The sequence below is a fragment of the Gekko japonicus genome, unplaced genomic scaffold, assembly GCF_001447785.1.
Source record: "Gekko japonicus isolate JY-2015 unplaced genomic scaffold, Gekko_japonicus_V1.1 scaffold505, whole genome shotgun sequence".
Taxonomy (NCBI): Eukaryota; Metazoa; Chordata; class Lepidosauria; order Squamata; family Gekkonidae; genus Gekko; species Gekko japonicus.
Window position 1 is genome coordinate 904,043 of NW_015169788.1, and position 14,096 is coordinate 918,138.

Consider the following 14,096-nt stretch of genomic DNA (forward strand, 5'->3'; position numbering starts at 1 on the left):
GGTCAACAGTGGGATGGCTTCTAATGTCCTGGCCCCACTGGTGGACCTCCTGATGGCACTGGTATTTCTGGCCACTGTGTGATACAGAGTGTTGGACTGGATGGGCCTTTGGCCTGATCCAACATTGGCATCTCTTATGTTCTCTTATGTTCTTATGGAATACTGTGTGCAGTTCTGGTCACCACACCTTAAAAAGGATATTATAGCTTTGGAAAAAGTGCAGAAAAGGGCAACTCGAATGATAAAAGCGTTGGAACACTTTCCCAATGAGGAAAGGTTAAAGCACTTAGGGTTCTTTAGCTTGGAGAAACGATGACTGAGGGGTAACATGATTAAGGTTTATAAGATTATGCATGGGAAAGAGCAGGTCGAGAAAGAGGTACTTTTCTCCCTTTCTCACAATACAAGAACTCATGGGCACTCCATTAAATTGCTGAGCGGTCGGGTTAGAACAGATAAAAGGAAGTACTTCTTCACCCAAAGAGTGATTAACACATGGAATTCACTGCCACAGGAAGTGGTGGCGGTTACAAGCATGAACGGCTTCAAAAGGGAATTAGATAAGCAGATGGAACAGAGGTCCATCAGTGGCTATTAGCCACAAGGTATAGATAGGGACTATAGGGCAGGTGATGCTCTGTCTTCTTGGAGCTTGGGGGGGGGTCAAGAGTGGGAGGGCTTCTAATGTCCTGGCCCCACTGGTGGACCTCCTGATGGCACCTGGTATTTTTGGCCACTGTGTGAGAGTGTTGGACTGGATGGGCCTTTGGCCTGATCCAACGTTGGCGTCTCTTATGTTCTTATGTTAACGGGACCTTTAGACCCTGCACAGTCTCTTCTGGTAAGACACAGAATTTTTTGGCAATAGATTGCAATGAGGTCCTATACCCTGGTACATCCCATTCAGTTTGCAGTACCTCCTTAAATGATTTTGGAAAAGGACACCCCATCAGCCTCTCAGGGGGGGTTGGTAAAACCTCTCTCATCAAGGTTCTCTTTTTTTCCCTCCAATTTTCCCCCCAAAAAAACTACAAGAAAATAAGGAAAGGGAAACTATAAACTACAGGAAAAAGTAAAGATAAGCCACTAAAAACCCAAGAGGTGATGTACATATAATGATTACAATAAAATAGCTTTAAGTAAAAAAAAATAATTTGTTACATTGAAGGTGATCGTTGAAGTCGCTTAAATAATTCAAGTCCAGGTATTCTGACTTCGTAAAGAGAACTACAAAAGAACGATTAAATATTAAGAAGCAAAACCCAAACTTCAGAGAAAATTAGCATCTCATTTGCCTCTTCTTTCCCTCAATTGATATCCTTGCTTGGGGGCAGCTGCCCCATGTTCCAAATCCGAGTCTTCTGCGGTAAGTGTTTCATCATCACTCCCCTTGTTTCTCTTCTAGTCCTCTTCCCCTGTTGGATCCAATTGTTGCTGCAAAAACTCACATGCTTTCATAACAGAGTCAACTTTTTCCCTCTTATCTTTAAATTTGAAGAGTATGACTTCAGGTACAATCCATTTGTAGGATATATTATTCTTTTGTAGAAACAGGTCTCTGTATTTTTTCCTTTTTTCCCTTATTTCAAAAGGAATATCTTTCAAAACTCTTATCTCCTTGCCATCAATTTTAAGGGTAGTTCCATTTGTTGCTTTTAATATCTGATCCCTCACATGTCTTCTGGAGAATCTAACTACCACCTCACCGGGCAGATTATTTTTCTTTATGTATTCTGAATATGATCTATAGATCAAATCCATCTCGCCTTGAAGAAAATCCGCTTTCAAATCTGCAACAGGTCCCAGGGCATCACTCATAGTCTGTTTAAGATTCTCCCCTTTAATCTCAGGAACTCCCTGAAATCTCAGTGTAAAGCTTGCCTTTTCCATTTGAAGCTGTAAAAGCTGGGCTTCATCAGAGTTTCTCTTCTTTTCCATCTCCTGCATTTGCTTTTTGAGTTTTTTGGTGTTGGCATCCACTTCTTTAAGATTCTCAGCTGTTTGCTCTGTTTTTTTATAGTCTTGTCTAGTTGCTGTTGCTGTGCAGAGAAGTTTTGATTGAGTGTCATCATTTGCTCTAGCAGGGGTCGCAATGCTTCTGTTAGCATCTTAGAGAAGTCTATGGTTACATCCAGTCACGTGACCGCACTCGCTGGGCTGGCACTTCCTGAAGGAGGCTTAGGTTTCGGTTGCTTATCTTTCTCCGTCTTCTTCAGCAACATCTTTGAAGCTGTTTACATTTTTAAAAATTTCCCAAAAGTCTCTAAAGTCTGCAAGTTGCCTGTAATTCTTTTGTAAGTTTCTTACTGTAGTCCCATTTTGCTTTTAATTCCACCCCCCTTTAAAAGGCATGCTTTGAATCCATTTTTATTTCCGCCGAAGGGTTTCCCGCCCCCCCTCGCTTACTTTAGGGGGGACTTTCAGCCACTTCTCTGGTACTCGTTTCAACCAAACTCACTCTCAATGTAGATCAAACAGATCTCGCCATCAAACGTGTAAAGCGCTCGACCTCCACTCGTTTGTCCCGGTGTGTGTCTTTGAGTCCAATACTGGAACACAGCGGCGAGACCATTGGGGCATCTTAATGGGTCTCTGACCGTAATAATAATAATAAAAAAGAACCATCGGGGCATCAGAGTGCCTCAATCCACAGGCACTGTGCCGAGGGAGAGGCAATCTTCAGCACCCCATGGCTAGGAACCCATTGCAAGGGCTCCAGGGTGTCGCGTACAGTCGCACCCCCTCTCCATCCACTGGCTCACGGATCGCGTCCTCGGGAGCTCCCGAGAGATGCGTCCGCTATTATATCACCAAAATGGAAGCCCTCATCAAGGTTCTCTGATGCCACTCTTCTGGGTCTGTCTGGCTTTTCCAAGGAATAATTTAGGGTAGTGACCACTTTCTTGAGCAGTCTCTGAAAATGACCTGCCTGGAACAGTCTGGTGGAGTTGTCTACTTTATCTAACTCTTCCTCAGACCATTCTCCTTCTTCTTTGTCAGACACCTTTGTGGTTGAAGAGCTGATAAGACAAAAGGCCATCAGTATCATAGGGAAGAGCATGGGTCCCATCTCACCATTCCCCTGTCTGCTCTCCTGGCCATAAATAAAGGGAAAGGAGGGGTTTGCTGCTGGGACTGAGCTGCTCAGCTCCACTCACCCCTCTGCGTGCCTGAAGGGCCAGCAACAAGCCCTGTATCCCTGCTCGCCGTGGTTGTTTCCTTGCAGTCCTGCTCTGTTGCGATCAGCCGGCTCGCAGCTTCCTACTGCTCTTGCACCGACCTCAGTGGAGCTGCCAGAGTTATCGCCATTGAGCTGGGCTCCGCGGCCTCAGATGCGTCCCCTCTCTTTCCTGTGGCTGTCAGGATGAGCACAGCAATCTGCTGTCCTTCCTCTTTGCCCGTTGCCTCGGGCGGGGGGGGACCTATCTTGCTTCTTGTTCCTCATCCCCACAGACCCCGAGCCTTGGATCTTTTTGCCGGCTGATGAATCCATCTGTTAACTTCTCCACTCGGAGTTCAGATAAGTTGTCCTTCTGTTTTTCCTGTTTCATTTTCTTTGGCTTTATAGTAACCTATAAGTGAGAGCCTGGCTCTAACTTCCAACTGGAGCAGCAGGGCTATTCAAACTGGGAGGGGGCCTTCACTGGGACCAAAGAAGGCATACAAAAATTTGCATAACCCTCCCTGGAGTGAGTGGAGGCATGACCTAACCAGTCCGGATGCCTTCCCCCACTGAAGAAGAAATGCCCCTCACCCCAGAGATTACATTTATATCCCAGTCACTGGGACAACACTCTGTCTACATACTGGAGCCCGGCTGCAAGTTCAAAGCTGGCCAAAAGAGGACTGAACAAGAACAACAACAACAAAAGTGAGGGATGAGTCATCAAGCCCCAAATATAAAACACTTCAGTGGTTACAGACTGAGACAAAAGGCAACCACCTAACACTTCTGCTAAGTTGTCATACCTAAAGAACAGACACTAGGAAAGCCAAGGTATCTTCCTTGTGGGTCAGGAAGATTAAGACTGATCTCAAAAAAAGATGGACTCCCAAGGAAAGATTATAAATTGGCAGGTCATGACAACTGGCAGGTTCATGTTTCTTAAAAGAACACAAGAACATGGAAGTCTGGCTCTTCACCTAGCAACTCCTGTCTTGACCACATCAAGGGAAAATGGGAAGAAATCCCAGACTCTGAGAACTAAGGTAATGGAGGATTTTTAAAGGCTGCAACTCCTAATTTAATACTGTTGAGAATGTGTAATAGAGTTAGGGTTTAGATAACTGTGTACTTACACCCTTTGTTTTTCTCCATGCCCAGCCTGATCTCTGTGCAGAGCCGTGGGTCCTCCCTTCAATGGTTTATTAAACCTCCTTGTATTTCTGATGCCTGACGCCCTCCCTCGGTGCCACTGAGCCAGCCACCCCTTATAAGGGCAGAAGATGGTCCCCTCTGCTAGCTGGGGATGGGACAACCAGGCAGGAGCCCTCTAAGCAGCTGTGCCCCCCAGAGGGCTGGAAGTACCAGTCAACCCAGCAGCAGATACTCTCTCAGAAGCAGATACTCCCAGGGGTAAAGGAAAGGGCTGCTTCACTGGGCAGAGACCCAGGAGGGTGGAAGTACCAGTCAACCCAGCAGCAGATACTCCCAGGGGTAAGGGAAAGGGCTGCTTCACTGGGCAGAGACCCAGGAGGGCCACGGAACTTTCCTGACAAGCAGGAGCAAGGCTTGCAAATCAGTTCCTTCACAGCGGGAGAAAAGCGGGATAAAACAACTACCCGGCTAAACCACAAGCCAGGGAGACGCTTTCTGCAGCACCACAGTCCCGGCACATACACAGAAAAGGCACTGACCGGGTGCAGGTGGCAACTCCCATCTTCTCCATCACACTTTCATGACAAGGACCACGGAGTGTTCACACAGGCACCAGCTAATCCAGGAAACATAATGCCACCCAAGGCAGGAGCTGCCTGCAAACCCCAGCACCTGCCTCACCTCTCTCTGGAGGCGCTCCATTAACTCATTGTACTCCTGCTGCTCCTTCAGTCTCCTTGCCCTCTCACGACATGCCAAGAGGCGGCGGAAAGCGCTCTGCAGAGTTAGGGCAGCCTTCACTTCATGGCTCTGCTCTGAGACACAGAAAGAAAAACAGCAGGCGGGACTCCAGCAGAGCTATAAAATGCTGCACTGAAAGTCTCGCCAGTGGTTTAGGAAGAGGAGGAAGAGGAAGAGAAAAAGAAGAAGAATTGGTTTTATACCCCGCTCTTCACTACCCGAAGGAGTCTCAAAGCAGCTTACAATTGCCTTCCCTTCCTCTCCCCACAACAGACACCCTGTGAGGTAGGTGGGGCTGAGAGAACTGTGACTGACCCAAGGTCACCTAGCTGGCTTCGTGTGGAGGAGGAGGAGTGGGGAATCAAACCTGGTTCTCCAGACTAGAGTCCACCGCTCTTAACCACGACACCACAGCTGGCTCTAAGGAAGATACATCTGGGGGGTTTTCTCCTAGCCTACCAGACTTAGCCTATTACTTTCCCTTCCCTCCTAACCCATACCAAGGAAGTACATCTGTAGGAAGGCTTCCACTCCAACTCTCCAGTGAAGAACAACACGGCCCAGCTGGTTTTCTTTCCCTTCTTCCCACCCCAAGTTGATGGCTCGGGCTGCTGGAAAAAAGAGAAAAACTAGCTCCTTCTCCTCTCCCATTTGCAAGATTAAAGGAATTTCATCTGTCCCTGTTGGGGGAATTAAGAGTCCAGGAGCTTTTCCTAGGAATCCCATCTCCAGCTGGCTTGATGGGGGGGGGAGGGGGGTTGAAACTGGCAGTTTGACAGACAGACACGTTCCAAGGTTAAAATGATTTACTGAAAATTTAAAGCCATAATGCAAAGTATTCAAGCAAGTAGCAATTTCAGTACTCATTTTACAGAAGGGAACAGATAAGCCAAGACTTATAAACAAACAGTGCACTTATTATTCATTTAGGAATTATTATCTATTTAGGAATGCATTCCATCTGCTCTGGCAAGACCAAACCACGGTGTTGGCAGAGGGCCCTTAGCATCTCAAACACTGGTGTTAAATACCTTTAGAATCCAGATTAGCTGTCAATACAGAAATCGGATGGTCCTGACGAAACCCAGACCCCTCCCTTTTCTGACCAGAAGGCTCTGACCGGAGTCAATATTACTAGGCTAAAAACACTCTCCCTGTCAAGGCCGGTGCTTGGAGCCATGGGTCCTCATATTTAGATGTTTTGGTTTTGAGGCTGGAACTCAGAAATGTAAACAGTTCTTTTAGAGCGGAGTACAGGGTGTGTTGCCAGGCTGAATAGCCTACTGCAAAGCCTTATGGGAGAGAACCAAACAGAGAGTACAGAACTTCCCTGTCTTGCGTATTCTCCTGCCACAGTCCCCACCTAGCTTGGGGGGAGGGAGAGAGAAACAAGGTCTTTCTACACTCCCCCCCCCTTTGCAATGCAGATTTTAAAAGCACTGAATCTGTCCCTGCTCAGCTTGGCAAGTCAGAAGAAAAAGAAGCTCTTTCCATCCTCCCTTTAGCAACGCAGACATTAAAAACATTGCTTCTGTCCCCACCCAGCTTGGAGGGGAGGGGGATGGATAAGAACCTGACACCCAGCTGATCTGCTGATCATCTGTGAGTCAGCACCTGACCAACGGGCTGCTGCAAACTTAGTGTTCAGCAGCTGTTCAAGTTGCTCAACGCAATAGGAACCTACTCTGGATTGGTTTACAGCTAGATTATGAATGGTGAACAAAGTAAATTCATCTGCAAAACACGTTTGCTGAGAAACACGTGACATCCCTAGGAAAGATATAAGCACTGATTTATCAAGGCCTATGGGCATGCAAAGCTGGACTTTTGAGTGCGCAGGATCAGGAACTAGCATGCAAAGTGGATTTGCTCCAGTTCCCATGGCATCAACTCTTGATATTTGTGCAAAATCAGCATTAACCAGTGTGGCGTGGCAAACAAGCGGATTCCAGTCTCGCTCGCACAACTACTTTGCAACAACCCACACAGCAGGCAGGGGCATGCATGGCCGCCCCCAGTTATCAAGCACGCAATGCAAGAACTCTCCTGAGTTTTCCAGATATCTGCAGCTCCCAAGAACCCGTGTACACTTCCTCTCCTAAGGAACTCCTAAATTCTCCACACTGACTGCCGCTGCTAGGAGTTTCTTCGCCAAGCAGGGTGGAAGGAAGCTTGATAGTGTCCATAAACAGGCGGGGGGGCATTTTTAACTGCTCCCCCCAAGACTGTGGCAGTCACTCCCCACAGAGGCGACACTGGCGTCATCTCTTTGGCCCACTGGAGCAAAATGAGCACACTGCTGTTCTTTGAAGTGAGGAATGGTGGCACCGAATCCCTTTTGTGCTGGGTTTTTATTGTTTAATTTTTAAAAGAAGTGTGCATGCACATGGAAGTTCACACTTTGAATAAAACTTTGTTGGTCTTAAAGGTGCCACTGGACTCAGACTTTGTTCTAATTAACTAAAGTTATCAATTTCTGTCCCAACTTTCCACTCAAGGACAGCATGTGCAGTTCTCTCTTCTTCATTTTGTCAGCATTTTAATGATTCAGTTCCTACTCAGAAGAACACTCAGAATAAAGTGCAAAGAAACTCTTGGAAGTTTGCCTGCACAGAACATGGACTGGGACTTATCCAGCACTGAAAACCTTGAGATCTGCCTCCGTCTGGTGGAGGTGCCAGGCCACCCACTCGCTGGCTAAGTGGCATCTCCCTTTGGCCTTAATCTCAGCATCTGGTTGTCCCTCAGAAACAACCTCTACCATTTCTAGCCCTCTGCCTGGCAAGGGAAAGCAGATCGAGCAACGATACTTGATCACACTAATCCTTTCTTCCCTTCCTTGCCTCTACCATGCCTTTGCTTTTGCCCCACTATCAGAATTTAGAGTGCGCCGTTTTCCTGTGCATTCCTTGGACGGCAGAGGTGACAAACAAGCAAGCATTGGAGCGCATAAAACCAGACATGTCACTGGAAGGAAAAATCATAAAACTGTGACTGACTTATTTCAGACATATCAATTTGGAAGAACTCACTAGGAAAAGCAATTATGCTTGGATTGGTGAGCGGCAGAAAGAAACCGGGCCGCCAAAGAACACAGTGGCTAGGCACCATAAAAGTCGACACCAGCCTGAGCATGAAATGACCCAGTACAGTACAAGATTGGAAAACGCGGAGAGAGCTGGCCCATAGAATCACCAAGAGTCAGACACGACTGAATGGCTAACAACCACAACAATAACACTCTCTGGTTGGGGCCCTGCCCTTTTCCTTCTGGACTGCATTTCTGCATACTGCCACCTACGATAAATCAGTAAAAATAAGCCCATTGATCTGCTAAGCGTTGAGATGGTAATGCAATAAGCCACCAAGGCACTAGGCTGAAAGGAACCACGATCCAGCGTACCTGAGGGACCACCTCTTCCCGTGTATACACACCCCCTGAAGAGCACTACGCTCCACGGGTCAACACCTCCTTGCGGTCCCTGGCCCAAAGGGCATGTCCGTCTAGCCTTGACCAGGGCCAAGACCTTCTCTGCCCTGGCCCCCACCTGGTGGGGCCCTGAGGGATCTCCTCCAGTTCCGCGGGGCCTGCGAGACGGAGCTGTTCCGCCAGACGTTTGGCGTCCACACATGGCCTCCCTGAGGTTTCTGTCATTCTGCTATTTTGTCATCTATGCAACAACTACTGGCCATTATTTATATTTCATCACGGACCAGGAATCTCCCACAACCGGAAAAATTTCTTTGCTATCAGCTGGTGACCACCGTTTTAATATTTATGATGATGTTTTAAATTTTAATTTTTACTGTATTAACTAATACATTTTGTATAAATGAAATGTTGTTACCCGCCTTGAGCTCACTTGTGGGAAGGGCGAGCTAAAAATGTGAATAAATAAATAAATAAATAATCCAGTTTTTTTAGAAAATCCCTCTGGCCTCTGAACTGCAGCCAACCTGCTAGTGACCTACTGCACAATCCTTCCAGACAGTAAGTAGCTACAGCAAAGATATCCTAAGACTTAAGTCCCTGTGACATCTTCAGGAGCACTGCATCTTTCTGCAGGTGGTGAAAGTCAGAAGAACTTCTTTACTCAGCAAGTAATTAAATTGTAGAACCCACTGCCAGCAGATGCAGCCATGGGCCTACCACAGACCACAGTCCCCTCTAAGCTGCACTAGGGGTGCTGGCATACAAAATTTTAGCTGCCAGCTCAGGGATTTTAAGCTTCATCAAATGGTGGTGGAAGCTGCGAGTGGTGCGGCCATGCTCAACTTAATATTGACCAATAGGCAAGAGGTGGTAGATGGGAAGAAGAGAAGAAGAGATTGGATTTATACCCCATGGCCCTTCACTACCCAAGGGAGTCTCAGAGCGGCTGACAAACTCCTTTCCCTTCCCCTCCCTACAACAGACACCCTCCTGTGAGGTGGGTGGGGCTGAGAGAACTCTAACAGAAGAAAATGGTAGGCAGTAAATTTATATCTACTCCAGAAGGTGGGTAGGGCTGAGTCATTGTCTTGTCAGGGATGCTCTAGGCCAGTGATGGCGAACCTTTTAGAGACCGAGTGCCCAAACTGCAACCCAAAACCCACTTGAGTATCGCAAAGTGCCAACATGGCAATTTAACCTGAGTACTGAGGTTTTAGTTTAGAAAAAACAACTCATACATTAACATATTTTGTCTTAAAAGAAAAACACAATAATAGAGCTTTCAATGATACAAACAACTTTTTATTGAAAGGTAAAAGTTTGCATTTGGCATGTTTTTGAACAATTAATGTGATTTTTGCTGTTGTATGCACGCTGATACTTTGTCTAACCTTGGCTTTGCTCTGCTACCTAAGGGGGGGGGGGACACACACATGCAGATCTGCTCTCACAGAGAGCTTCCACCTGAACAAACATTGGTCTTAAAGGTGCCACTGTACTCTCTGCTCTGCTACCTAATTGGGGGGGGGGGCCATGCAGATCCTCTCTCCCATCTGAACAAGCGTTGGTCTTAAAGGTGCCACTGGACTCTCTGCTCTGCTACCTAAAAGCGGAGGGGGGGTGGTGAGGCCCAGCTGAGCGTTCTGCCCTCAGCGCGGGCAAGGAAAGCAGAGGGGTGGGCCTTTCCAGCACCGCGCGCTTTAGCACGGTCCTGGGAAGACGGGGTTGGGGGGGGCTTTCCAGGCCCTGTAAAGGTGGGGGAGGATTCACAACTTGCCTTACTTCTTCTGACTCCTCCCAGGCCGACTGAGGGGAAGGCTGCTGGGAGCAGGGGGCGGGGCTTGCTACATGTCCCCGCCCCCTGGCCTCCTCTCTCCCGGAGCAACGCTCCAGCGAGCCCGGCCCCAACAGAGAGGCCACTTCGCCTTGTGGTTGCTCCCGCCGTGGCTCTGGGGCGATGGCACGTGCCCTCTCTGGCAGACGTGCCAAGGGTTCGCCACCACCGCTCTAGGCTGATCCTGCACTGAGCAGGGGGTTGGGCTAGTTGGCCTGTATGGCCGCTTACAACTCTGTGATTCTATGATTCTGCTCTCACACTAAGACATTTTCCTCTCCATTGGAAACAATGAAGAATGGGGGCACCTGTTTTCTCTTATAATATTTAAATTATTCTTAAAATATTGTTTAAAAATATTCATTCAGAGATTTTTACAAGGTAATATAATCTAAAAAGGTAATTTATGCGATAGTCAAATGTAAGAATCATAGAATGTTAGAGCTGGAAGGGACCTTGCAGGTCATCTAGTCCAGCCCCCTTCACTCTGCAGGAGCATGGCCGAAAGACAGCCCTACAACATACCCGAAAGATGGTTGTCCAGCCTCCTCCGCTTGAAAATGTCCAGTGAAGGAGCCTCCACCACATCCCGAGGCAGTCTGTTCCACTGCTCAACCAGTCCTACAGCTAGGAAGTTTCTCCTGATATGTAGCTGGTAACGACTCCCTTGTAGTTTCCACCCATTCGATCTAGTCTTGCAATCTGGAGCAAGAAAGAAGAGATCTGCTCCATCTTCTACATGACAGCCCTTCAGATACTTGAAGACGGCAATCATGTCCCCTCTAAGCCTTCTCTTTCCCAGGTTAAACAGACCCAACTCTTTCAGCCTTCCCTCGTAAGACTTGGATTCCAACCCTTTCACCATTCTGGTTGCCCTCTTCAGGACACGCTCGACCTTGTCAACATCCTTCCTCAAATGTGGTGCCCAAAACTGGACACAGGACTCCAGGTGAGGCCTGACCATAGCAGGATAGAGCGGAACTACCACCTCCCGTGATCTGTACACAAGGCTTCTGTAGATGCACTCGAAGATCGCATTAGCTTTCTTCGCAGCCACATCGCACTGCAGGCTCATGTTTAGCTTGCGATCAACCAGAACACCTAGATCCTTTTCACATGTGCTGCTGTCAAGCCAGGTCCCTCCCATTCTATATCTGTGTCTTTGATTTTTTGTTCCTAAGTGTAGGACTTTGCACTTCTCTCTATTGAAGTTCATTTTGTTTGTCTCAGCCCACTGTTCCAGCCTATCTAGAGCATTTTGAATCCTGACTCTGTCTTCTTCAGAAGACTTGCTTACAACTTCAATGCTACTGACTTTTTTCGCTCACAAGTTAGAATTTATGCTCATAACACTATGGAGCTTAGAGGGAACATTGCCACAGACAGCTTTAAAAGCAGGATTATACAGATTAATTTAGGAGTGATTCATCAGTGGCTACTAGCCATGGTGACTAAAGGGAACCTCCACATTCACAGCCAGTATATGTCTGAAAGCCAACGCTATGAAGTAACACCAGGGGAAAGTCTTGGTCTTTCTGTCCTGTTTGTTGGCCCTCCAGGGCAACTGGCTGACGACAGCTGTGTGGAACAGGACGCTGGACCAGGTGGACACACCCTGGTTTGACCCCTCGGGGGCTCTTATTTCTTTACCTTATTTATTGCCCACCTTTCTCACCGAGACTCAAGGCTGATGACACTGCATAAAATGAAGCCATCAAACAGCACAGACATCCAATAAACAATTCAACAGGACTAGGATTACAAACATGTAGAGCACACAAAGGAGTATAATGCACGGTATGTCAAACAATGCAAAAAACCAGAATTACAAAAGCAGAACCAATGCAAAATGAGCAAGATACTACAAGTACTCAGCTCCGGCATACACTACAATCCAATCCTAGTCCCTTCATAAAAACACCTTTTATTCAGAACTGTAGGACGGCCAGCCTACCAGGCAGCTATTCTCTTAGCAAGACTCTGGGAGCCTGCAGTTCAGAGTTCATCCTAGATATACGGCCCCAGGGCAAGCCCCTCTCCCTGTGCCATAGTTTATCTCCCTAAAGCTGCCAGGCCTCAAGGAACATCACATGGATCTAACAGAGCCTCCCCCCCTCCCAGTGGGCAGCAGCCACCCAACTTCTTACCTGTGGAACAGCCAAGGAGGTCATCTTGGAATCTGGAGCCACTGTTTGGTTGGGCAGCATCCTTCCCATTCATTCGGTGATCTTAACAGGCCAGACAAGGGGGGGAATTGAAGGAATCAAAATGTTTTAAAAAATCTAATTATAAATATCAGCCAGATAAATGGCCCTTTGCCTGCTATTTCATGTGAAATAATGACCACAGAATCACAGAGTTGGCAAGGGCCATGCAGGCCATCTGGTCCAATCCCCCCCCCCCCCCCCCCCCCTCCACCATTCACTACGAGAGCCCAAGCCCCTCTTGCTGAACTTGTTTCCTTCTGTGGGGTAGGGCAGTTACAGGACAAAAGACGAAAGCCAAAACAAACGAGGTTAAAGAAGCAGCACTTGCTAGAGTTCATTCCAGTCAGTCCTACAATATTGCTGCTAGGTTTATAAAATGGGGAAAATATTAAATTCCACATTTTTACAGTATGTCCTTTAAAACTGTATAAAGGCAGGCTCTGTCCAGATTTAAAACTGCATTTTCATGAGCTCCTTCTGTCAGCTGCATCCTCTCGTACCCAATCTGGCCATGCTGATCCACGCTCTTCTAACCTCACGGCTGGAATACTGTAATATGTTCTGCTTTGGGCTGTCCTTGAAGACAACCCGGAAACTGCAGCTGTCTGAGAACGCAGCAGCCCTTTCATTGTCCAGGGCTACTCAATCAGAATACATGTCGCTCATTAGTTTAAAACAGCTATATATGGCCCAGGGCAGCCGATTCCGTCTGATCTCAGAAGCTAACCTTAAGCCTGGATTAGGACTTGGACGGGAGACCACCCAGGAAGTCCAGGGTTGCTAGGTGGAGGCAGGGAATGGCAAAGCGCCACTGAGCGTCTCTTGCCTTGAAAACCCCACCAGGAGTCCAAAGGGGGTGGCTGCGACTTCACCATTCCACATTCGGTCCAAGTGTCTGGTCATGACCTTTAAAGCTCTTTATGGCCGGGGGGGGGGCCACTTATCCAAAGGAATGTTCCCCCCCCCCTTTTGTTCCCGTGGGCCACCGGTGGTCTTCTGCTCCCCCCACTTAGGGAGGCCAGCAGAGCCCTGAAGCCGTGCTTGCGTGGAGCTCCCTGGCTGGGGGTCCTCAGGAGGGGCTTAAAAGGCTTGCTTGAATGTTGGCCCAGACTTTGGACAGGTGATGATGAGCAGGTGGTGGGTGGGTGGGTGGAGGTAACTTGGTGGGGTCTGTTGTCTTGTTCTTGGTTTTCATTTGAAATGTTCTAATTATAGTTGCTAAGCCACCTTGAGCCAAGAGGGAAGGAGGAGCATTCATATCTCAACAAATGAAAAAGTACAGCGAGTGGCAACAATCGATATGTGGAGAGTTCTGGCTCAAATCCCACGCTGCAAGCGGCCTTTTTGTCCTGGACTCTGGTCACTGGTGGTGTCCAGCAAAACCCCCCCAGAGGAGCATTCATATCTCAACAAATGAAAAAGTACAGCGAGTGGCCACAATCGATATGTGGAGAGTTCTGGCTCAAATCCCTGGCTGCAAGCGGCCTTTTTGTCCTGGACTCTGGTCACTGGTGGTGTCCAGCAAACCCCCACCACCCCCACCACCACCACCCCGGGGATCCT

The 14,096-nt window shown here is 47.8% G+C and overlaps 1 protein-coding gene across 1 annotated transcript in view; it reads right to left on the reverse strand.

The window, feature by feature from the left end:
• Positions 1 to 12,550, reverse strand: part of LOC107115288 (putative IQ motif and ankyrin repeat domain-containing protein) — a 47,679-nt gene extending 35,129 nt beyond the window's left edge. The window contains exons 1-3 of the mRNA XM_015416966.1: positions 12,474 to 12,550; positions 5,560 to 5,670; positions 5,000 to 5,133 (exon numbers count right to left, since the gene is read on the reverse strand). Of these exons, the coding sequence (XP_015272452.1) occupies positions 5,000 to 5,133; positions 5,560 to 5,670; positions 12,474 to 12,546 (318 nt within the window). The 5' untranslated portion in view covers positions 12,547 to 12,550. The remainder of the gene's footprint in view (positions 1 to 4,999; positions 5,134 to 5,559; positions 5,671 to 12,473) is intronic.
• Positions 12,551 to 14,096: the final 1,546 nt, after the last annotated feature.